General features: G+C 33.6%; 4 protein-coding genes across 6 annotated transcripts; all 4 read left to right on the top strand.

Annotated features, from left to right (window-relative positions):
* Nucleotides 1-2418: 2418 nt before the first annotated feature.
* LOC107018193 (BEL1-like homeodomain protein 3) lies at nucleotides 2419-7135 on the top strand. Of its 3 annotated transcripts, none has more exons than XM_015218610.2 (6): nucleotides 2419-2525; nucleotides 3100-3149; nucleotides 3633-4645; nucleotides 5412-5779; nucleotides 5873-5933; nucleotides 6218-6865. In XM_015218610.2, exons 3-6 carry the CDS (start codon nucleotides 3737-3739, stop codon nucleotides 6863-6865), a joined length of 1986 nt encoding a protein of 661 aa, XP_015074096.1. In that variant the 5' UTR covers nucleotides 2419-2525; nucleotides 3100-3149; nucleotides 3633-3736. The 3 variants fall into 3 exon arrangements, with proteins under 3 accessions (XP_015074096.1, XP_015074095.1, XP_015074094.1); XM_015218609.2 differs by having other exon boundaries at nucleotides 2437-2889; XM_015218608.2 differs by having other exon boundaries at nucleotides 2437-3149; nucleotides 6218-7135.
* A 1964-nt stretch (nucleotides 7136-9099) lies between these two features.
* On the top strand, nucleotides 9100-11400 carry LOC107016351 (BEL1-like homeodomain protein 11). Its single transcript, XM_015216843.2, has 5 exons — nucleotides 9100-10005; nucleotides 10157-10536; nucleotides 10623-10683; nucleotides 10765-10909; nucleotides 11139-11400. The coding sequence occupies exons 1-4, from the start codon at nucleotides 9316-9318 to the stop codon at nucleotides 10906-10908; spliced, it is 1275 nt and encodes a 424-aa protein (XP_015072329.1). The 5' UTR covers nucleotides 9100-9315; the 3' UTR covers nucleotide 10909; nucleotides 11139-11400.
* A 332-nt stretch (nucleotides 11401-11732) lies between these two features.
* Nucleotides 11733-17984, top strand: LOC107018011 (GTPase HflX). The gene is made up of 13 exons (XM_015218345.2): nucleotides 11733-12149; nucleotides 12803-12945; nucleotides 13325-13441; nucleotides 13703-13817; nucleotides 13893-14030; nucleotides 14917-15012; nucleotides 15096-15209; nucleotides 15414-15482; nucleotides 15617-15687; nucleotides 15771-15864; nucleotides 16404-16532; nucleotides 16663-16752; nucleotides 17284-17984. The coding sequence occupies exons 1-13, from the start codon at nucleotides 11775-11777 to the stop codon at nucleotides 17374-17376; spliced, it is 1644 nt and encodes a 547-aa protein (XP_015073831.1). The 5' UTR covers nucleotides 11733-11774; the 3' UTR covers nucleotides 17377-17984.
* A 960-nt stretch (nucleotides 17985-18944) lies between these two features.
* On the top strand, nucleotides 18945-21067 carry LOC107015877 (peroxidase 9). The gene is made up of 4 exons (XM_015216298.2): nucleotides 18945-19216; nucleotides 19481-19672; nucleotides 20250-20415; nucleotides 20519-21067. The coding sequence occupies exons 1-4, from the start codon at nucleotides 18992-18994 to the stop codon at nucleotides 20929-20931; spliced, it is 996 nt and encodes a 331-aa protein (XP_015071784.1). The 5' UTR covers nucleotides 18945-18991; the 3' UTR covers nucleotides 20932-21067.

Raw genomic sequence — 21067 nt, 5'->3', positions numbered from 1 at the left:
ATACTGGATACGTTGTAATCAGTTTCAACTCATGTTTGAGCAACTTGTATATGTATTCACATAAAAATATGTTTTTAATACTGAAAAGTTATCTCCATTTTGTTCTACTAGAAGAAGTTACCTACCTTTAGTATATATTTAACCAAAAAAAATAAATACAGACCTAACTTAAGATATATTTGTGTGAGAGACATTTTATTTCATTATACCAAACAGAAAGTGGCAAAATTACAAGTTTTCTTTATACCAACTTTTCACTTTTGGTGTTAGACTTTTTGCAAGTAACAAAAACCATTTAAAAATATTTTTCCAAGCAGTCATTTGCTAAATTAATTCTAAAACATATCCTTTTAATTATTTCTCTTAGCAAAAAATAAAAAATAAAAAAATCTTAGGGGTTTGTTTATTCCTAAAGTCAAACATTTCCTTTTCACTAAAATAAAATTCTCTTAGAAATTAAATTAAAGTTTCTCTTAGAATATCCTTTGGTTTTTTTTCTATTTTAAAGTCAAAACACTTTTGTTTTTTATTTAATTAAAAATCATCTCTTTTACAATAAGAATGGAAAAGCTGACTATTGAGAACTTTGTTATTACGCTTCTTTGAGGAATAATAAGTCGGCAACTGCTTTAAAAAGTTAAGCTATTATTGTAGCCTTTAGAATATTCTCTTTATTTGTTACGCGATATCGATATTATTTTGAGATCGATCATTTTAAATTTATACTATTAAAATCTTAATTTACGAGCGATAATATATTCTCGGCTTAAGATAACTTCATCTAATAATTTAAACTTGTGATTATATCAAGACATGAAAAAAAACGTACCGCTGCATCATAATATTTGGCAATCTAGATATAATTTACTGATTATCCATAACTTAACACATTAAAATAAATAAACACACAAAAAAAACTAAAAAGATATTTCTATTAACATGATCCAAGGAAACAACCAAACTGGTCGGCTGGTCACTATATAAATTAATCAAATGTATTCTGATGATGTGTACTTTGTAATAATAAATTAATAATCTCCTTAATAAATTATGAATATTTTATATAATAAAAAAATTACCATTAGGTTAACTTATCTCACAACATGCAATTTTCAATTCAAGACTTATATGACAAGTTAAAAATTTAATAATAATGATATACAATATTTAGATTTCTATCACACAGATCAAAAGTCTCAAAATTATTAAATATGAAAATTATTAAGTATTCAATCACAAAATTTGAATTATATATACCTATAACTTAAAAAAAATAATTACGTGCAGTGGTACTAAACTGATGTGTAAATATACTACTTAAACAATTTAACGTTTGAATAACATTTTTTCTAGTTTCTACCATTAAATTCCAAATCATTATTATTATATTAAATAGAAAAGTTGAAAAAGACACGTAACCTGCTTTGTATTTTCCGAAATATGCACATAAGATATCGTCCGTTAGTTTGATAGCCATCAAATTAAAGCTCGATTGAATTTAAATTATATTAATTTAAAAATTAAAATTATTTTTTTAAAATATAAAAATATTTTTTAATAAAAACAACTTCATCGAGAAAGCTCGAACTCGAGTCTATAGCCATACCTTTGTATACACGTCTCTTTAATTTAGACTTGTGACATTTTTCATTGTTTTCTTCATTACCACTTTTTTTCAAAATCTCTTTTCCACTCAGTGAACAACAGCTGGATAATGAGGGCCCCACACTTGAGAAATTGTGTGTTTTAAAAATATGCATAGGTAGATAATTTTTTTCCTTCTTAAATTGAAAATTAAAATGTAAGGATAGGATAAAAGGAATTAATAGTCCATGGATTATTTAGTACTTAAAAAAATCTCTTGGATCATTTATAGAGTATTAAAAATGAAGATATATATAAGAGAAACAAGAGAAGATTACAATGAGGAGTCGAATCCTCACCAACTAGATGGTAGGTAGCTTATCAATCGAGCTATTAAGATTTTTTTAAAAATAAAAATATGATATATAAATAAATAACATTCTTTTTTGGTATATTGATTATTAAAGAAATTTAACGCATAAATTGAAGCAATAAAATTACTCATTTTACTTATTTTATTTTGGTATTGATGCCCCACATTTGATGTTGTATAAAAGTATAACAAGAATCCAATATCAAATTATACCTTTCTATAGTTCTCTATTTATATATCTAAAATAAAAGTAAAATCAAACTTAAATTAAAATAATATATCAATGATTATTTCCATTATATTCTTTCTCCTAGACCTTTCTCCTCCAAACACTGAACAACAGGTGGGTTCTAATGGACCCACTTTTTTTTATATATATAAAAAAAATTTAAAGGTGGGACCCACCTTAAGGAATTTAGAGATATATAGAAATATATAGTGTATGGTGTGTATCACACCTATACATTGGTTTATAATATAATATTATTATGTGTAGAAAATAGAAAAAAAAAGAAGCAACTACCTAACCAAAGCAAGCTGTATCATCAAACTGTTTAACAACACTTTGGTAACTACTAAGAACAAACTTTGTTTAATAGTTTAGTTTTAAGACTAAAGATCAAATTTTTATTTTCTTGGTTTAGGTCTACCAACTGGTGGTTACTGATTCAGACCCTTAACCATCAAAAAAAAAAATCACAATATTCTCCTCACCAAGATAAAAACAACTTCAATCACAATACCAATTTTTTGTTCTTAGGAAAAACCCCTCAAAAAAAATATATATATATAAAAAAGAAACTTCTGGGGTTTTATTTTTTTGAGTTTTGAGGTGGTACTTTGAGACCCCACTTGAGAAAAGTTTGGTATTATTGAAAAGGAATATAGTATTATTATTGTTGTTGGTTTTGATGTAATTTCAAGAATGGAAGGTTGGAGTTGCTTTTTCTTGTTTTTTTCATGATTGTTGTTTGTTTTATCAATATTTTTTTGGTTGGTGTCATTGTTTCAATGATAAGGAGGGGTTGTTGGATTTAGGATCTTTGAGATTATCTTTTGTCTCCATATTGGGAAGCTTTGGTTTTGAGCCAATTAGGGGTTGTGTTTTTTTTCAATCACTCTCTTTCTTTTTCTCTGTGCAGTGTGTGCTCCCTCTATTGAAAGCACAAAGATTTGTTCTTTCACTTTCCAGGTAATTTCAATTCTTTGCCCTATCCTTTTCATTTCTATATTTTACTGTTAGTACTTGTGTAGTTAAGTAATGTTATGAAGTTCTTTTCTTGATTATTATTATGATGATGATGATGGAATTTGATTTTGTTGTTTTTTTAATATGGTGGAATTTCTATACCTTCTGTTGTTGTAGTGGTGGTTGATCATATTTCATTAACTTAATCTTTATGATAATCTGATGGAAAAGAAACATTCTTTTGATGATTCTTTGTGTTTCCCTACCCCCAAGAGGGTCAATAATGTTCCGACTTACACGACTAGAATCAGTGGAGGTGTTAAAACGCTTGAGCAAGCCTCACTTGTCTTAAACATGTTTCGATGTTGTTTCTGATATTAAGTAGTAATTCAAAATGGTTAATTGATGATACTGTTTCTTCGAAACTTGGTTTTCGTTGCGATGAGGAATATGTTGGCTGAATTCTGTTTTCGTCTTCATTGACAGTTCGTAAAGAATTTCTTCCGGCAAGAGGCTAATGATTTGTAGTTCAAGCGAGTCATTCGAGGAGAAACCTGTGATTATCGAGACATAAATAGGGAATAGATATAATGTCTGCTTACTATTCAAATTTGTCCAATCAAAGAGAGGTTTTGCCAATGTCTTTTTTGCCGGACCAGAAATTTGCTTCTTATCAGTCAACTGGTCTTTCTGATAGTCCTGTTCATCTAAACCAGCATTCTGCGTCAGTCTCATATTCGGAGTTGCCTAGTCAAAACTATGGTGAAGTTCAAACAATGAAAGGCAAAGATGAGATGCTATTCATTCCACCAACCAGTGAATCAGGAGGTATGCAACCAATCGGTAGGGCGGTGAATGCTGTACCAAACTTTTTGGAGAATTCAGTTATGATGGATCCTCATTCTTTTCCAATAAAACAGCTTCTTGTGCCTAACGGTGAACAAAGCCTTCAAAATCAAGGATTATCTCTTAGTTTGGGTACACAAGTTCCTCCTTCGCTTCATGTGTATTCATATCAAGATGACTATACGAATTCTAGTCTATCTTCTCTGGTGGGTACCCATGTTTTGCACTCGGAGCAAGGATCGGAAAACAAGGAATCTAAAGTTGCTGAGTACTTGTCATTTGATCTAGCTGGAGGAAGTAGAGCTGCAAATAATCCCCAAAGCTCCATGACCCTTAGAGAATTGAACTCTGGTGTACATTCTCATGTAGGATCAGGAGCTGCAGCAGCTATTTACAATTCCAAATATCTAAAGGCTGCTCAAGATTTGCTTGATGAAGTAGTTAATGTTCAAGAAGCTCTGAAACAATCAGATAAATTACGTAACTTCAATTTGCTCAGCCATGATCGCTCAGAAGAAGCTGATTTTAAATCTAGTAGTTCAGCTACTGGTATATCTGATGATCATAATACTTTAACTAAAGGTGAACTTTCAGCTACAGAACGACACGATCTTGAGAGCAAGATGACAAAGCTCTTTTCGATGTTAGATGAGGTAAATTTCTTGCTTGTAATGCCTATAGATACATGTCACACTGATCTCTTAGCATGGATCCATGTGCAAGCTGATTTATATGTATTTTGGTTTTGACAAATAATGTGTTAAGAGGTAAAACTAACTGCCTAGGAGAGTGAACTAGGAATTCGCTCGGCTCTAGCCTTGACATAAATTCCTTCTATATGACTACTGAGGCTCTACATTCCCTCTTTTTTAACTTTGTATTCCTCACCTATAGACTTTAACATCTGGTTGAATTGCACAATAAGTATGTTCCTCTAATCTTCCGTTGCTCCTAAATATCCATAAAGCATTTGCATTATTGGTAAATTTGTCATATATTGACAAAGGACTTATCTGAAAATTGTTGTTCTTTCGCAGATGTTGAACACAGAGCATGTCCAAAGCCATTGCTTTTGTGCTTTGCAAGTCTTTCTTAACATCAGCTCCAAATAACTTTACTGGAAATAGTCTTCAGAAGAATTAAATCTCCAAAATAATATTTCTTTTTTTAAGAGGATTTGTTTGTGTCTTTTGCTGAAATGAAATTCCGAGGACTTGAAATATTTCATTCCCAATATTGAACTCATACATAGGTTTTGTTTCAAAGTTTCCCTTTGTTGTGCCACTTTAGTACTTGTTATATGAATTCTTTGTACATTCTTGGACTAATTCAGTTTCCACTTGACCTCTATCTTTTATATTGACGCGGATAAGTTGTCTAAAAGCTACCTTGTCAATTGTGATTATAATTTTGTTGTAGGTGGATAGAAGATACAAAGAATATTACCAGCAGATGCAAGTAGTGGTATCTTCATTTGAGATGGTTGCTGGACTTGGTGCAGCTAAACCGTACACATCACTTGCCCTTAAAACCATATCTCGCCAGTTTCGCTGCTTGAGGGATGCAATCAAGAAGCAGATACAAGTTACTCGTCGAAGCTTGGGGGAGCAGGGTGATAGTCAAGGGGAAAGGTTATATCGTCTCCGTTATGTGGACCAGCAATTGAGGCAGCAAAGGTCTCTGCAGCAATTTGGTATGATGCGCCAGCCTTGGAGGCCACAGAGGGGCCTTCCAGAGACTGCTGTTTCAGTCCTTCGTGCTTGGCTTTTTGAACATTTCCTCCATCCGTACGTCTCTCATTCTCTCCTCTTCGTTTTTCCGAGTGACATGTCATCTGTAAACATACATTCTGATACATTTTAGTTTTGGTGTTTCTTCAGCTACCCAAAAGATTCCGAGAAAATCATGTTGGCGAGGCAGACAGGTTTAACGAGAAGTCAGGTATGTTATTCCATGGCTTTTTCCACTTTGAAGCATAAAAGTTACTTAACACTCTTCTTTGAGTGGAACTGACAAATCTATTATTGATTTTGGATCAAAGATTTGTTCCAATTACACTGTATAAAGATTCTCGGACAACCTATGTCCGTGTATTTTCATATAACATTCTAACTGTCTATCTTAATTGTTAGTTCAGTATTGAACTTGGCATTGAATTTAAGGAGACATCTTAATGCTCAAGTGATAGTCAGCTATCTAACTAATGAAACTTGTGCTTGAGTCAGGTAGCAAACTGGTTCATAAATGCTCGAGTGCGTCTTTGGAAGCCCATGATTGAAGATATGTACAAGGAAGAGTTTGGTGTGGCAGAAGCAGGTTCTGGAGCTTCACCAGAACGAGTACCGGTAGACTCCAAAGAGAAGTCAATAGCTGAAAACACAGGAGAAGATATTCCGGAAAGCTTTACTATTCCAGCTGCTAACTGCAGTCATCTCGACCCATCTGACGAGTCAAGTAATATTGTTACTAATGTACACAACAATTCATTTACAACCAAATTTAGCTTCCAAGACGGTGATTACGAACATGATAGGATTGATTGTGGATCAAATAAGTTGCAGAGCGAACAAATTCCTATTGCTCACGGCTTTGGTCCTAAACCGACTAGTGATGGAAGCATCATTGGTCCTGTCAATACATACCATCCTTCCATGTTAGGTGACATAATGGGCAATCAAGTATCACTCGCTCTGCGTCTACAAAACAGTCAAATGGACCAGCAGCCAATCTCTGGTAGGCCACAGTTGAGACAGGACGAGAAGACAGATTCTACTCATGTGGACATTAGTAAAGGTGAGTACTACTATATCGATCCAGTAAACCAGCAAGAAAGGTTCTCAGGTTCTCATCTTCTATCCGATTTTGTAGTGTAAAAAAATGATATCTTGCATATATTGGTTACAAGACTTTTTTCCACTTATTGTATCAACGAGAAGTGGGTTACCAATTATGTAAATATACTATTGGATAATCCATCTGTATCATAGTGAGGACATTGTGAATGTTAGTCTAGACATAGAATCCTCAATTGATATACATATATTGTAATTTTGTATTTGAATATGAGAATAAAGCTTGCAGAGAATATGAAATTGTAAGTTTCTGTTCCACCATTAGTGTATCGATTCTTGAATTTTGAGTTATAAGGAGACATTCTTCGTCATGATCAATCTGAAACACATCCCTTGTTCAAGAGACACTTCATTTCAGCCCTCGAGTCAAGTAAGAAAAACTCAGACATAAGTGTAGAGAGATACTTGGAGTTGCAGTTCAGATTAAAAGAAAAGATTTTTTTCTCTTCTACTTTACTTTATTTCGGGGAGAGATTATTAGGTCTATGCACACTTCTACCCTCAGGAGACTATACTACATTTGCTGTTGTTGATTGCACTTGTTTGATTCCTCTATTCAGAGTTTGTACAGGTTTTGATGACTTGTAGATTGTGGAGGCTATGGGCTCTGAGTTTTAAGATTGACAATTTTTTCTGTAACATTTAGATTTGTGCCTGTACACTACTACTCTCTAGCACACTCATATTTTGGTGTGGTGTTAATTTTTGTCACTATATCTTTATTATGTAACTTGTCATTATGATTCAAAGGGTAAAAAGTGAATCTTTTTGATGATGTTAATATTCACCAAAGAAGATTACAATGAAGCACAACTTTCTGCTGATAAAATTCATTCAGCTATTCAGATTTGTTGCAGGCACTTTAATCAGTGAGTGGGCCTTTAGTAGGTTTTCTAGCAACCAATATAATTAAGGAATGAGAGAGTGACAACTGGAAAGGCCAATTAGAACAAAGATAGTAATCATTACACCACCATCACAATTTCACAACTACTCACCCTCTCAAAATCAGCGGTCGAGCCAGAATTTTTAATATATATGCCACTTAAAAGCATCTTTTTTCTTAATTAGCTTTGCCGACAAGTGAGGTTTGCTCAAGTTGTTGAGCACATTCATCAGGTTTTGACTTGATCTTGAATCTTGTGAATCTTAAACTAAGGATAGATAGAATGTATCAAAATGTCTTTTAATTTTGTAGTTTTAAACATGTCATGTGAGAAATCAAAATTAAAGAGTTACAAAAAAATAAAGAGATACTCTTTTTCAAACAGATTTTTTTAAAAAAATTTAAATTTTGACAAAGGAATTCAATCAAACTGTCCAAAACCAATCAATCACATAAGCACACCATACCAAATATCAATTTACTTACTTATCCATAGTGATACAATCTCAATCAAATCTTCAAAAACCCCATTTAATAAGATTTGTACATCATTATTGAGACAAAAGGATAGATTTTCTAATATATAGGTCAATCAAATGGGAGTATGGGACAAATGATAGATTTTTACGCACTCTTAAAATTGTTTTCACAACTTGAATCTCTTATGACCTTATGATCACATGATAATAACTTTACTAGTTACACCAACGCTCTCATCACTCATTTTAAAAGAAAATAAAGAGAAAGTTAAGTATAAGAGGCATTGGTTTAATAGACACACTTTCCATTGGAAGGATTCTGCATTCACTGTCCTTTCAACATCTTTATGTAAAATAAAATATAACAAAATAAAAACAGGAAAAAGAAGTTAAATGTTCCAATATATTTATATATATATATATATATATATATATTATCACAGATTCACAAGTAGACAATCTTAAGACTGGGAGTGTGCAAAAGACACTTTACTTTTTTCCTTCTTTTTTTCTCCCATATGACACAAATCTATTCAGCACAAAACTGCTATCATCTATATTTGCTTTTGTTTCCTTTCTATCTAACCCCCTCTCAATGTGCTTTTTGAGTGTCCCAAAGAAATGCAACAGTTATGTACTTTTTTATTTTTTTCACTAGCCAAGGGAAAAAAAAATTAAGTGTGGGGGACCATAAATTTCATGTCATTTTCAGCATTTTTTGCTTGGATAGTTCCACACTTTTACTTGTTTTTTTATGAACTTGAAAGAAGGTCTATTGTACTATAGGTTCTATAGCTTTCAGCTGCAAGTGTATAGGGTATGCTAAACTTCAGAGCGCATGCAGGGGAATCTTTGCTTTCTTCATTCAATGAAGTATGTGTTTTTTTTTTCTTTCGTCGATCGTCTCAATTTAAGTGTCTTACTTTTACTAACTCTTGTTTTTCAAGTCGACAACAAGTTTATCTTTATTTCTTAAACTCCGTGCTCGGAGGGAGTATATAATACAACTATATACAAGTACTTGTTTGAATGAATACTTTGCAATGCATAGGTTACTAGTGTTCAACATTTCTTGATCATTGATTTTTGTGAACTTTATAGCTAAAATGGTTTCAAAAGAGTCACCCCCACCTTCACACTCAAGCATTTTACATCAATTTATAAACTCAGACTCCATCATGACTAGTCAAATTGGTAGCCAACATTTTGACATGTATCAATCTGATACTACTACTGCCTATCAGCCTCATGGTGGACTGTCCAGATCCATAGAGTTTGTTAATCATCCTGATTTTACTACTGATTCACATGATGTTAATCATAGTAGACATTTGATGGATCTTCTTGGAGCTTCACATGATGCTAATACTAACCAACAAGCACAAAGACTCTCACTTTCTTTAGGTTCACATTCACTTGTTTCAACTTTTACTAATAATCCTAGTTATATGAACCAAGAAATTGATCAAAGGAACAATGAGTTTTCCTTTTCTGCAGCTGCAATGAATCAATCTTTTTCGAATGTTTGTGGAACTGAATCTTTTGTTTCTGCTATTGGTAACTCAAAGTACTTGAAACCAACTCAGTCCCTCTTGGAGGAATTGGTTTGTATTGGTGGCAAGACTATTGATTCAAGTAATGAGAAGTTTATTAGGCGATTATCGCGTAATAGCAAGAAAGGATCTTTAAGCCTTCGCGCTATGTTGAAAGGAGAAATCCCACCAAGCAATGAATTGTTCAATGAAAGACATGAACTTTATGTTAAAATCATGAAGCTCATAGCCTTGTTGGAGGAGGTTAGTGAATATAACAACCGAATTCTTGATGGTAGGATGTATCTAGTTATGTATGACTAATCTCATCATTATTAATATACGCGCTATTCAGTAATATTCTTATACACTCTACTAAACGACTCTTAAATTAATAATGCTGCTGATATTTCAGGTGGAAAGGAGATATGAGCAATATTATCAACATATGGAAGAAGTTACTTCAACATTTGAGGTAATAGCAGGGTTTGGAGCAGGAAAGGCTTACACAGCACTTGCACTTCAAGCAATGTCTAGACATTTTTGCTGTTTAAGAGATTCCATCATAGCTCAAATTAATGTCATTAGACAAAAAATGCCACGAGACGTTCCGAAAATCAGTAGTGGCTTGTCACATTTGAGTCTTTTTGAGAAAGAAACTCTGCAGAACAGAATATCTCTTCAGCAACTTGGAATCATTCAAAGTAATCGACAAGCTTGGCGACCAATTAGAGGATTGCCAGAGACATCAGTGGCAATTCTTCGCTCTTGGCTATTCGAACACTTTCTCCATCCGTATGTACTCTGATCATCTCATCTAAAAACTTAGTATGTATGTCTTGCAACATTTGTATTCTATTAAATGCTTGTACTTTAAGCAGATATCCAAATGACTCTGAAAAGCTTATGTTATCATCTCAAACAGGCTTATCAAAAAATCAGGTAATTATGATAGTTTGACATAACATTTCGAATAGTCAATATTCATAATTTAATTTAGCATTATGATGATCTTGTTATAAGGTTTCCAACTGGTTTATCAACGCGCGAGTTAGGCTATGGAAGCCTATGATTGAGGAAATGTATAAGGAAGAATTTGCAGAATCTTCAGTTGAATCAGATAATTTGTTGAACAGAGAAGCTGTTACTGATTCTGCAGAAGAATGAAGTAAGCAAAGCAAACTTAAGCTCAAAAAACAATTTTAAATTTTAATCTTTTTTCTAATTTGATGTAATCTGTCATTTTCTAGCTTTAGTCAAAACTATTGTGAGTACCATTAGGTACTCAAAAGGCAAAAACTCTCGATCGTAACAATCTTTAGTCTTTAGTTACGAGTCTGTTTATAGTCACGGCTTTTGTCATAATCGATTGAATGTTTTTTTTTCTGTGATGTTAGGGGTTGAAGTGAGAAGAATGAAGAATACATTTTATTTGATGTAAAAGTTGAAGAAGTACAAGTTAGGTGACAATTGGAAACATGTTACAAAAAACAAACAAATGTAGCTTGAAATGGAAGGCATTTCATGTACTTTTTAGTACTTGATGATGTTAAGAAATAGTAATAGTTTCTGAGTGTAATGCTTTTTACTATATGGTCTGAAATTTTTATGTTTAGCATATATATAGCCTTTATGTGGTAGCTTTATTTCACGTTAAAAGTTTAAGCTTTTGCATGCATTGTTAACAAATTCACAAACATTACTAGAAAAGTACTACACTCCCAAACCAAAAAGAGAAGAAAATTACTAACCTTCGCTCGATTCTCGTGACCTTGTTCATATTATCAGTAAAATAACATAAAACTAATTAATTTATGATAAAACGAAAAAGACAAAATCCGCACATCTCTAGGTAATGTTATTAATGGAACATGTAGTAGTAATAATAAGTTCTAATTTTTTTTGGTCACTATTAATAATATCTGATAAAAATAATAAATTATTGATTTTTAAACAAAAATAAAAATACGACTCAAGATATTAAAGCTTAAAATAGAATACGGCATAATATCCACAAAAAAATCGCTTTAATCATGAGTTTATGCTTCTGCTCCAATTTGAAACCATCAATTCTCTTCCCGGAGTCCGATTTCCGATGGATTCAGACCCGTACCCGACCCGTTTCCTTCACTAAGCTAATCCAAACAAAGTACAGTTACCGTGGGTGCATTAAAGCTGTCGGAGAAGAAATCGGAGTTCTATCGCCGGACGACAGCTTATCGGAGCGAAATCCGGTAATTGAAGAGGAATCGGTACCGGAGACCGAGGTGAATGAAGTAGAAAATGGAGTTGCTAGTGTTGTAGCTGAAGAAAAAGCTCAAACTTGGATAAGTAAGAGTGAGAACAAGGAAAAATTGGATGAGGAAGATGAAAATGCTAGTAGATTCAAGCTACGTAATGGTAAAGAGGTGAGTTTATTTCTCGAATTTCATTATTTTCTAATTTCTAGGGCTAAATCTTAGCAGGTTGAAGTATTGTATTGTATTGTATTTGCTATTTCCCTCTGCTTTGTATGAATAAGTTGATTTAATGAGCTTATAATATTTACATAGAGAAAAAATTATCAGCAGCCCTATGCATACACTAAGTTTAGTTAATTTATCTGGATTAGTTGGGCTCCAATACTAATACTGGACACCGGATGAGAATCAAAAGAAAAAAACACTAGGAAGAGCATTAATCACAAAACAAGCTGTGATATGTTTTCTTTTCTTTTGTAATTCCTATAGTAAATGAGTCTTTCGTGTGATGCTAGTCTGCAAACATAAATGGTGCTAATCTTTTTTGTGGAGTATAAGGGTAAGTGAATATGCATTGATAGATTTTCATTTTTAAATTTTACATTGTGTGCAAAATTAACCATGATATATCCATTCAAGTTTAAGTGAACAGAATGATGAATGTTATGTATTTATTGGTATGCATAAGTTTTTCGATATGACATATGACTTTCTTTGTTCCTTTTGTTGATTTTCCAATGCAAAAAACAGTTTTAGCAATGCCAACCAAATTTTTTTGTACTCTGCCTTTCTATTCTTGGACTTAATTTTTGCTGCTTTAGGTTTTTGAAGAGAAAGCCTACCTAGTGGGTGTTGCGTGCAAAGGTGATACAGAAGATTCATTTGGTATAGAGGAATCACTCAAGGAATTGGCTCAGCTGGCTGATACTGCCGGACTACTGGTTGTTGATTCTACATATCAGAAGTAAGTATTGGTACTATAGTCATTTCTGATATACCAGTGATGGTTTGTTTGACCTTTGCTTCATAAGTCCTGGTTAGTATAGTCCTATATAGATCAAAATGTAAATAGTTTAAGGTCCGCTAATCATAGAGCTCACTTTAACTGCATAGACATGTTTTTCTTACAGTTGTTTAACTTGGAGTTGTCACAAAAATATTATTACCTTGGTTACGGCGTGGGATCTGGGTTGTGTAATCATAGAATTTTTTTTCCACATTATCTCATTTATTTATTCTTGACACTTGCTGGGATGGTGGTACTGTCAAGATGCAACGGATACATTATTTTCTTTTCCTGTTAAATTTCTTTTGGCTCAGCTTACTCTTTTCTTTTCTTATAGGCTATCTTCTCCCAATCCGAGGACTTACATAGGATCTGGAAAGGTTTCAGAAATCAAAAGCGCAATTCGTGCATTTGATGTTGAGACTGTTATATTTGATGATGAACTTTCACCAGGGTATTTCTCAGCAATTTTTTTCCTATTACATTATTATTCTTGCAGGGACGTTGCTTTATATTCTGTAATTTTCTGTTTTGTAATTTTCCTTTTTTCCTGCAATGCTTTTGGTCCTATGCAGTTTTTATCCACTCTGGCTACTTGTAATTGGTTATTTTTTATTCTAATTGGTAGTGTGCTTCATCGATTTCTATACTTGAAAAAGGGTAAATTCAACTTGTGGCAGTCAATAGGCTGATTGTTTAATGATGCTCTTTTTAGACAATTGCGTAATTTGGAGAAGGCTTTTGGTGGAGATGTTAGAGTGTGTGATCGCACTGCTCTCATACTGGATATTTTCAACCAGCGTGCAGCAACCCGTGAAGCATCTTTACAGGCAAGTCCACTATTGTTATCAGTATTGCATCCTGAAAGTTTTTGCACTTTTACATAACCGGTTGAATTTGTTCAGGTGTCATTGGCACAAATGGAATACCAATTACCACGGTTAACCCGTATGTGGACTCACCTTGAGCGTCAAGCTGGAGGGCAGGTCAAGGGTATGGGTGAAAAACAGATCGAAGTAGACAAGAGAATTTTACGTACTCAAGTAAGCAATTTTTACCGATTTAGCATAAATTATTTATGTGTGTATTGTAAGTAACTTTTGGTCCATCCAAATTGAACTAGAGCTAGATATTAACCCTCTTTATTTGTTAATTTTCAATTCGCTACTGGCATTAGTCATATTCTAGTGGCCTTTCAGTGGCATGCTTTTGGCATCTTCCAAATTTCAACAGCAAAATGCTTCGTGCTAGCACCAGCTTGCATCAAATTTTAACGAGATGGTATATAAAAAGTTCACTGTTGCACTGCCGGAACTTTAATTGATAACAGATCTTGTCCTTTCTTTGCAAACATGTGTGTTAATGTTGAACTGAGCTCTCTGTCTTGTTTTTCCATCTTGTTGCTTATCTGACCATGCAAAAAGTTAATGAGACCTCTATGATAGTGAAATTCCTTGGCTTAGTTGCACCAGGTCTCGTGGTGATGACCGTGCTTTTAAGATCAAACCAATAAGTCATGATTGCCTTTCCTCTGTCAGAGCTCCTGATTTGTATCGATTATTACCTGGAGAAGTGGATGAACCTGCTTTTTCCTTTTATTTATAACCCTCTTTGTCATAGTTCTAGTTCCATTTGTTTTTGGATTTCTCTACTCTTTCTTTCATTTTAATAATGTGTAAATGTGAGGTACAGTTTTTTTGGGTCACTTTTGCACCTTTCTCTTGTGGGATCACGCTTAGTATGTTGTTGTTTGCACCTTCTTCTGTGGGATGGGATTACACAGGGTATGTTGTTTGCACCTTTCTCATGTGGGATGGGATCACACGGGGTATGTTGTTTGCACCTTTCTCATGTGGGATGAGATCACTCTGTGTATGTTGTTTTCACCTTTCTATGACTAACTTTAGATTTTACTATAACCTTTTGCAGATTGGTGTACTAAAAAAAGAGCTAGAATCTGTTCGGAAGCATCGAAAACAATACAGGAACCGTCGTGTCTCTGTACCTGTCCCTGTTGTATCTTTGGTATGGAATTTGTCTTTTGTAGAATGTTTGTACACCATGCTCGAAAGAATGGATAATTTATTTATAAGTGCTTATTGTTTTAGGTTGGATACACAAATGCCGGAAAAAGTACACTTCTTAACCAGTTGACTGGGGCTGATGTTCTTGCCGAGGATCGATTATTCGCTACACTTGATCCTACTACAAGAAGGGTGCAGGTGAGGATAATGACTGAGGATTAACCCTCATGTCAGCTCAACTCACTGCTTGGACATGTTTCCTATATTTGGTGCCCTTTTCAAGCACATAAATCCTCATTGGCTGAAAATTATGTGCATCTGGATCATATCTGCATTATAAGTATAATTAGTTATCTGTATGGTTGTAATGTATTGTGCTTGTTGTCAACTCTTCTGAGTCAGATGAAGAATGGGAAGGAGTTCCTGCTTACAGATACTGTTGGCTTCATCCAAAAATTACCGACAACTCTGGTAAATACCTTGGCAACTTTGAACAGATAGCTCATCTTTTACATCTTCTTGCTAAAGACAAGTTTCAACATTCGCTCATTTAATAAGTTAAGATATTGCGAAATTGGTCTTTTATATGGTTCTTCTTACAATAGGTTGCAGCCTTTAGGGCAACACTTGAAGAAATCGCTGAGTCTTCAATTTTAGTGCATGTTGTGGACATCAGGTAAAGTAAATCCATTTGATAGAGTGAGTTGTTAATACAATGTCCAACATAAGCTCCTTATCTTCTTTTGCCATCTTGTTTAGTCACCCACTAGCAGAGCAACAGATAGAGGCTGTTGAGAAAGTTCTTTCAGAACTGGATACATCATCAATACCAAAGTTGATGTTGTGGAACAAGGTATTAGTGTTGCATGTCATTTAGTTTGAATACTGTTTTATTTGCAGTGAGCACTCTACTTCCTTAATCCTAAGCCATCTTCTTGTTGATTAGTTTGTTCTTCCTCCAACTGATCATGATATTTTTTGCTAGATTCTTGTGTTGAACCTGCAACCCTTTCTTTTTATATCGTTCCCTGTTAATGTTGAATGTTGTTGGTTTATTGTCTGCTGGCTACTGTTTAATGATGCTTACTGTACAAGAATTGTCAATTTACTTTTAAAGAAAATCCTTCGTGTAACATATGTGTTGTTTGTCCTTTCCTCACTGACCTCAGTGCACATTGAAAAGTATTGTTTTTCCTGCCTAAACTAGATGGTCTAGGTTTGGATGTGGCATAGATGAGCGTCTTCTATGGATAAACTTAAACTGGTATCATTTTCCCTATCTTTCCCATTTACCACCATAGATAACTTTGCTGATAAAGACGGTTGGTATGTGATCAACCTGACTTCTGAAGTGTGAAACTTCTATGTAATCAGACAACTATCTTTTGACAGGTTGATAAAGCTGAAGATCCAGAGAAAATCAAGTTAGAAGCCAAGATGAGAAACGATGTGGTTTGCGTCTCTGCTTTAACTGGTGAAGGGTTAGATGAATTCTGCAATGAAATCCAGAATAGACTAAAGGTATATGACTTGTTTTATTTTCACCAAAAGAAAATAAGGCTTTACATTGCTGTCTAGATAGAGGGTACTGATTAATCAGTTGTTTTCGGAAGGGTTGATTTTGATGGATAGAGCTTTACTCGTTTGACAGGATGCAATGGTATGGGTGGAAGCCTTGATCCCTTTTGATAAAGGGGAACTCCTCAGTACTATACATCAAGTTGGAATGGTTGAGAGAACTGTAAGCCGCATATTCTTAGTAATTTAAAAGTTCTAGTCATTTTCAAATGTCTTCCCATTGCATTTAGCGCCTCACTTGTCCCCCACCCCCTCCACCTACACACTCTTTGCACTTCTATAAACTTTAAGGGAAGTGAGAGTAACGAATCCCCACCTATCTTGTCACTTGTGCTGAAATTTTAAAGTGTCCTTGTTCATGAGATAGTTTGTTTTCTTTTTCACTATTATCGCTATGAAACTAGCTTGTGATTGAGGCGTGGCTGTTGTATCACCATGAACTCACTCCATAGTTTTCTACAAAAAGCTCTAGAATTCTGGTTTAGAATGGAAGATTTGTGTGCCAACAACCTAGCCACAAACTACATGAGCAAGACAAGCATACCGATAGTGAGACAGATCCATTTCTTCTTTCGTTTCCTGCATTGGTTTAAGCAATACGAAGATAATTTTGACAAAATGTTACTAACATTGCCTACTATCCCAGATTATAAAGACATAATTTTCATCCTTTATTTTCTTTTTGATTTTATAGGAATACTCTGAGAAAGGAACTCTGGTGAGAGCACATGTTCCCCTCCGATTTGCAAGGCTTCTAACTCCTATGAGGCAAATGTGTGTATCATAATTGCTTCAAGTCACCAAAGTACGTATACTTGAAGTGCAACAACACAAGCACATCATGATTACGGCGAACATAAATTGTAACTCAAGTAGATGATGAATGTGAAACTCCCAACACAAGAATCTCCAGATTGTGGCTTCTGACGAACATGCATAACAATAGTAAACAAGAATCACTAGAAGTCATCCATCTCCTCACATCAGCAATCCGTTGACTGAAGAAAAAGCCGGTATGCTTGTTCAAAGGAATTTTTGCTTAATTGGTTTACATTATTCGTACTTCTGTACTCACCAATTGCTGCTTCTGTACATATAAATGTCTCGTCACACACGTAACTACTTTGTTACACTGTTCCTTCTCCCCATTGTACAAATTGACCTAATATTCCTAAACAGTTGATCGCGTGACATGCGCAGTTTGACCTGGCTTGTCTATGTGAGCTGTAGAGAATGTTCTGTTTTATCAGCAAGATGATTTTCTTTGTAGTTGTAGCTTTCTTCTGTGTCTAAAAGTCATGTTAGTACATTTACTTTAGCTCATATTTCTTTTACCAAGTCTTGTCCCAGATTTATAATGTACTTCGTTTACTCACTACTTTACTTTGTATAATATATAGCAGTGTGATATGAGCTAAATGAAGTGATATAGTCGATTCTAGCTTGTTTGATCAATGCATTTTTTCTGTGGTTTGAATATCATACATTTCTCTGTAAAAATTATTTATACATCTTACAAGAATCAGGTAAAATTATTGAATTTTATCGAACTCCGTTTCTTTCTTTTTGGTTGGCATGGAGTAATATCAAATTCAACTCACAAATGGTTTGAGTAGTAGTATTTGAAACGGTAAACAAGTCGTTACTTTATGTGATAACCCAATTTATCACATAGACCTGAACAAGCCGTTAATGTATTAGTGATTAAGAATCATTAGTAGCTAATTACTTTATTTAATGAAGAATGTGCGATTTGAGTGGATTAGCAAGAACCTATAAATTTATCCAAATTTGTTTACTTAATTTCTTAATTACAAACTCGAACTAATCCTCATTTTTACAAGACATTATTTAATGAATGAATTGGAATTGCAATTGTAACCTTTTGAAGAAATAGCCAAGACAAGACAAGAAAAGTTCAAAAGTTGTTCAAACTCTATAACGTGGTTGACGTATTATACTTATTACATATTTTGTTCATTGGAGCAGGTAGAACTACAACTCAAACTAAAAACACTTCAACAAAAATTTGGTGCAAAAATCATTTCGCGTCGTAAGCACGGTTTGGAAAAGGCTCGGATGCTAAGAAGTGTGATATAGAAAGCCTAACCTAAAGTGTCTATTTTCACGTCTCGAACCTATTGCCTATAGGTCACACAAAGACAACTTTACTGTTGCTCCAAGACTCACTTCAATCACCTAATAAAAGAGATATTTATTTCCTATAAAGTATGTAAAAAGTTGAGTTGACTATCATGAAAAGTAATCTAACTTACTATTATTAGAGGATTTGGTTAGTTGATTTGGTCACATTATCTCTCTATAAATATTCCCATGCATTTGTAATTAAAATCATCATACACCAATTTGATATTTCAATTCCTCAGTTACCAATTTATAATATGGCTTCTCTTGGTCTAGTAATGTTCATTTTATCTTGTGCGTTTTTCCAATCCTTTCCAGTTTCTAGTTCGAATAATTATGGTGGTCTATTCCCAGATTTGTACCAATTCTCATGTCCTCAAGCAAATGAAATTGTAATGGCTGTTTTAGAAGAGGCAATTGCTAAAGATCCAAGAATGGCTGCTTCTTTGCTTAGACTTCATTTCCATGATTGCTTCGTTCAGGTATAAACTTTTATACACATTTTCCTATACGATACATTATATTTTGGGGTCATTCATATCATGTCTTTGGTAATTCGTTTCATATTTATCTCCCTAATACGTCCCGTTCACTACTAAAGATCTATTAAAGTCAAGGACAAATACGAGACGATTAGGGTATGAATGACTCCAAAATATAATGAATGGTAAATTGAAATGTTTAAGATGCTAAATTTGGACCTTTCTAGCTCCTCGATAATTTTTTTTTTTTAACTTGTGTTGTAGGGTTGTGATGCATCGATATTATTGGATAAAAATAGTGCATTCAAAAGTGAAAAGGAAGCAGGACCAAACAAGAATTCTCTAAGGGGATATGAAGTAATTGATGAAATCAAAGCTAAATTAGAGCAAGTTTGTCCTCACACTGTCTCTTGTGCTGACATTCTAGCCCTAGCTGCTCGTGACTCTGTTGTACTAGTAAGCATAACTCTAAACTCCAACATTTCTTTCTCATTTCATCATGAAAACGATCACAAATTAGGTTGCTCGAATTCTTAAAAAATTTCGATATATACGTGTTTGATCCTTTAACGTTAATGCATTTTTAGAGGATCTTATATTAACCCCCTATGCAATAACATTTTTCAAAAATCTGAGTAACATATGTGTGTCGGATCTTATTAAGCAAGTACATTTTTGAATGATTTTACACGGATATCGCAATATTTTTGAAGTCTGGCAACATGTGTGTATATATGGATTCTCCAAAATTAGTGTTTTTTTTAGAATCTTATATATGTGTGATACTACTGAAAATATTTGTGTACATGTCGAATCTTTCAAATTTAGTACTTTTTTTTTACATAAATTGCAATTATTTTGTCTTTACACAAAACTTTTGCAAAAATTTATCAGGTTACTCTCATATATCGTAACTGAACTTTATCTAAAAAATAAAATTCACTTGACTATATAGTAGAATATAATAATTTAGTACTAGTCAAATCAAGATTTTTGCTTATAATAATGTGTGTTACTTAATATGTTGGAATAGAGTGGTGGACCATATTGGGAAGTACCACTAGGAAGAAGAGACTCAAAGACAGCAAGTTTTAACAAAGCAAATGTAAACATTCCAGCACCAAACTCAACAATCCAAAATCTTATAAACCTCTTCAACAAACAAGGTCTTAATGAACAAGACCTTGTTGCACTTTCTGGTAAGTTACATCAATTTTATACAAATTGTATTCGATACATGAAAATCATTCATTTTTTTTCGAAAACATTTATATATGTTTATTTTTTTTAATGCCTAAACAGGAGGGCACACTATAGGTATGGCAAGATGTGTGTCATTTAAACAAAGACTATACAATCAAAAAGGTGACAATTTACCAGATGTAACTCTAGAGAAAACTTATTACAATGGATTAAAATCAATTTGTCCAACAAGTGGTGGAGACAATAATATTTCTCCTCTAGATTTTGCATCACCAATCAGATTTGATAACACATATTTCAAATTATTGCTATGGGGCAAAGGTCTTTTGAACTCAGATGAAGTGCTTCTAACTGGAAATGTAAAAAAGACTAAGGAATTGGTGAAGAGTTATGCTGAAAATGAGGCGATTTTTTTTCGTCATTTTGCTAAGTCTATGGTGAAAATGGGAAATATTAATCCTCTGACTGAGTTGAAGGGCGAAATTAGAAAGAACTGTCGTAGAATCAACTGAAAATTTTAGTTATTTACGAATGTATTAATCATGAAGTGAATATATTCATGTTTGGAACTATGGATTATGAATTTGTAAGATGTTTATTGTTGTTGTAAAATGTTATATGCTAAGTGGTTTATTTATATGTCTTGAA

The sequence above is a fragment of the Solanum pennellii genome, chromosome 4, assembly GCF_001406875.1.
Source record: "Solanum pennellii chromosome 4, SPENNV200".
Classification (NCBI taxonomy): Eukaryota; Viridiplantae; Streptophyta; class Magnoliopsida; order Solanales; family Solanaceae; genus Solanum; species Solanum pennellii.
The sequence above is the reverse complement of the archived record's forward strand: the minus strand, read 5'-3'. Positions and strand labels throughout refer to the sequence as shown.

Coding starts and splice junctions, on each gene's coding strand:
- LOC107015877 (XM_015216298.2), top strand. CDS start 18,992: ATGGCTTCTCTTGGTCTAGTAATGTTCATTTTATCTTGTGCGTTTTTC. Junction 19,673..20,249: donor CTCGTGACTCTGTTGTACTA/GTAAGCATAACT, acceptor ATGTTGGAATAG/AGTGGTGGACCATATTGGGA. Junction 20,416..20,518: donor AGACCTTGTTGCACTTTCTG/GTAAGTTACATC, acceptor ATGCCTAAACAG/GAGGGCACACTATAGGTATG.
- LOC107016351 (XM_015216843.2), top strand. CDS start 9,316: ATGGTTTCAAAAGAGTCACCCCCACCTTCACACTCAAGCATTTTACAT. Junction 10,537..10,622: donor TTCGAACACTTTCTCCATCC/GTATGTACTCTG, acceptor TACTTTAAGCAG/ATATCCAAATGACTCTGAAA. Junction 10,684..10,764: donor CAGGCTTATCAAAAAATCAG/GTAATTATGATA, acceptor TCTTGTTATAAG/GTTTCCAACTGGTTTATCAA.
- LOC107018193 (XM_015218608.2), top strand. CDS start 3,737: ATGTCTGCTTACTATTCAAATTTGTCCAATCAAAGAGAGGTTTTGCCA. Junction 4,646..5,411: donor TCTTTTCGATGTTAGATGAG/GTAAATTTCTTG, acceptor ATTTTGTTGTAG/GTGGATAGAAGATACAAAGA. Junction 5,934..6,217: donor CAGGTTTAACGAGAAGTCAG/GTATGTTATTCC, acceptor TGCTTGAGTCAG/GTAGCAAACTGGTTCATAAA.
- LOC107018011 (XM_015218345.2), top strand. CDS start 11,775: ATGAGTTTATGCTTCTGCTCCAATTTGAAACCATCAATTCTCTTCCCG. Junction 13,442..13,702: donor GATGATGAACTTTCACCAGG/GTATTTCTCAGC, acceptor TGCTCTTTTTAG/ACAATTGCGTAATTTGGAGA. Junction 16,533..16,662: donor AAATCCAGAATAGACTAAAG/GTATATGACTTG, acceptor CTCGTTTGACAG/GATGCAATGGTATGGGTGGA.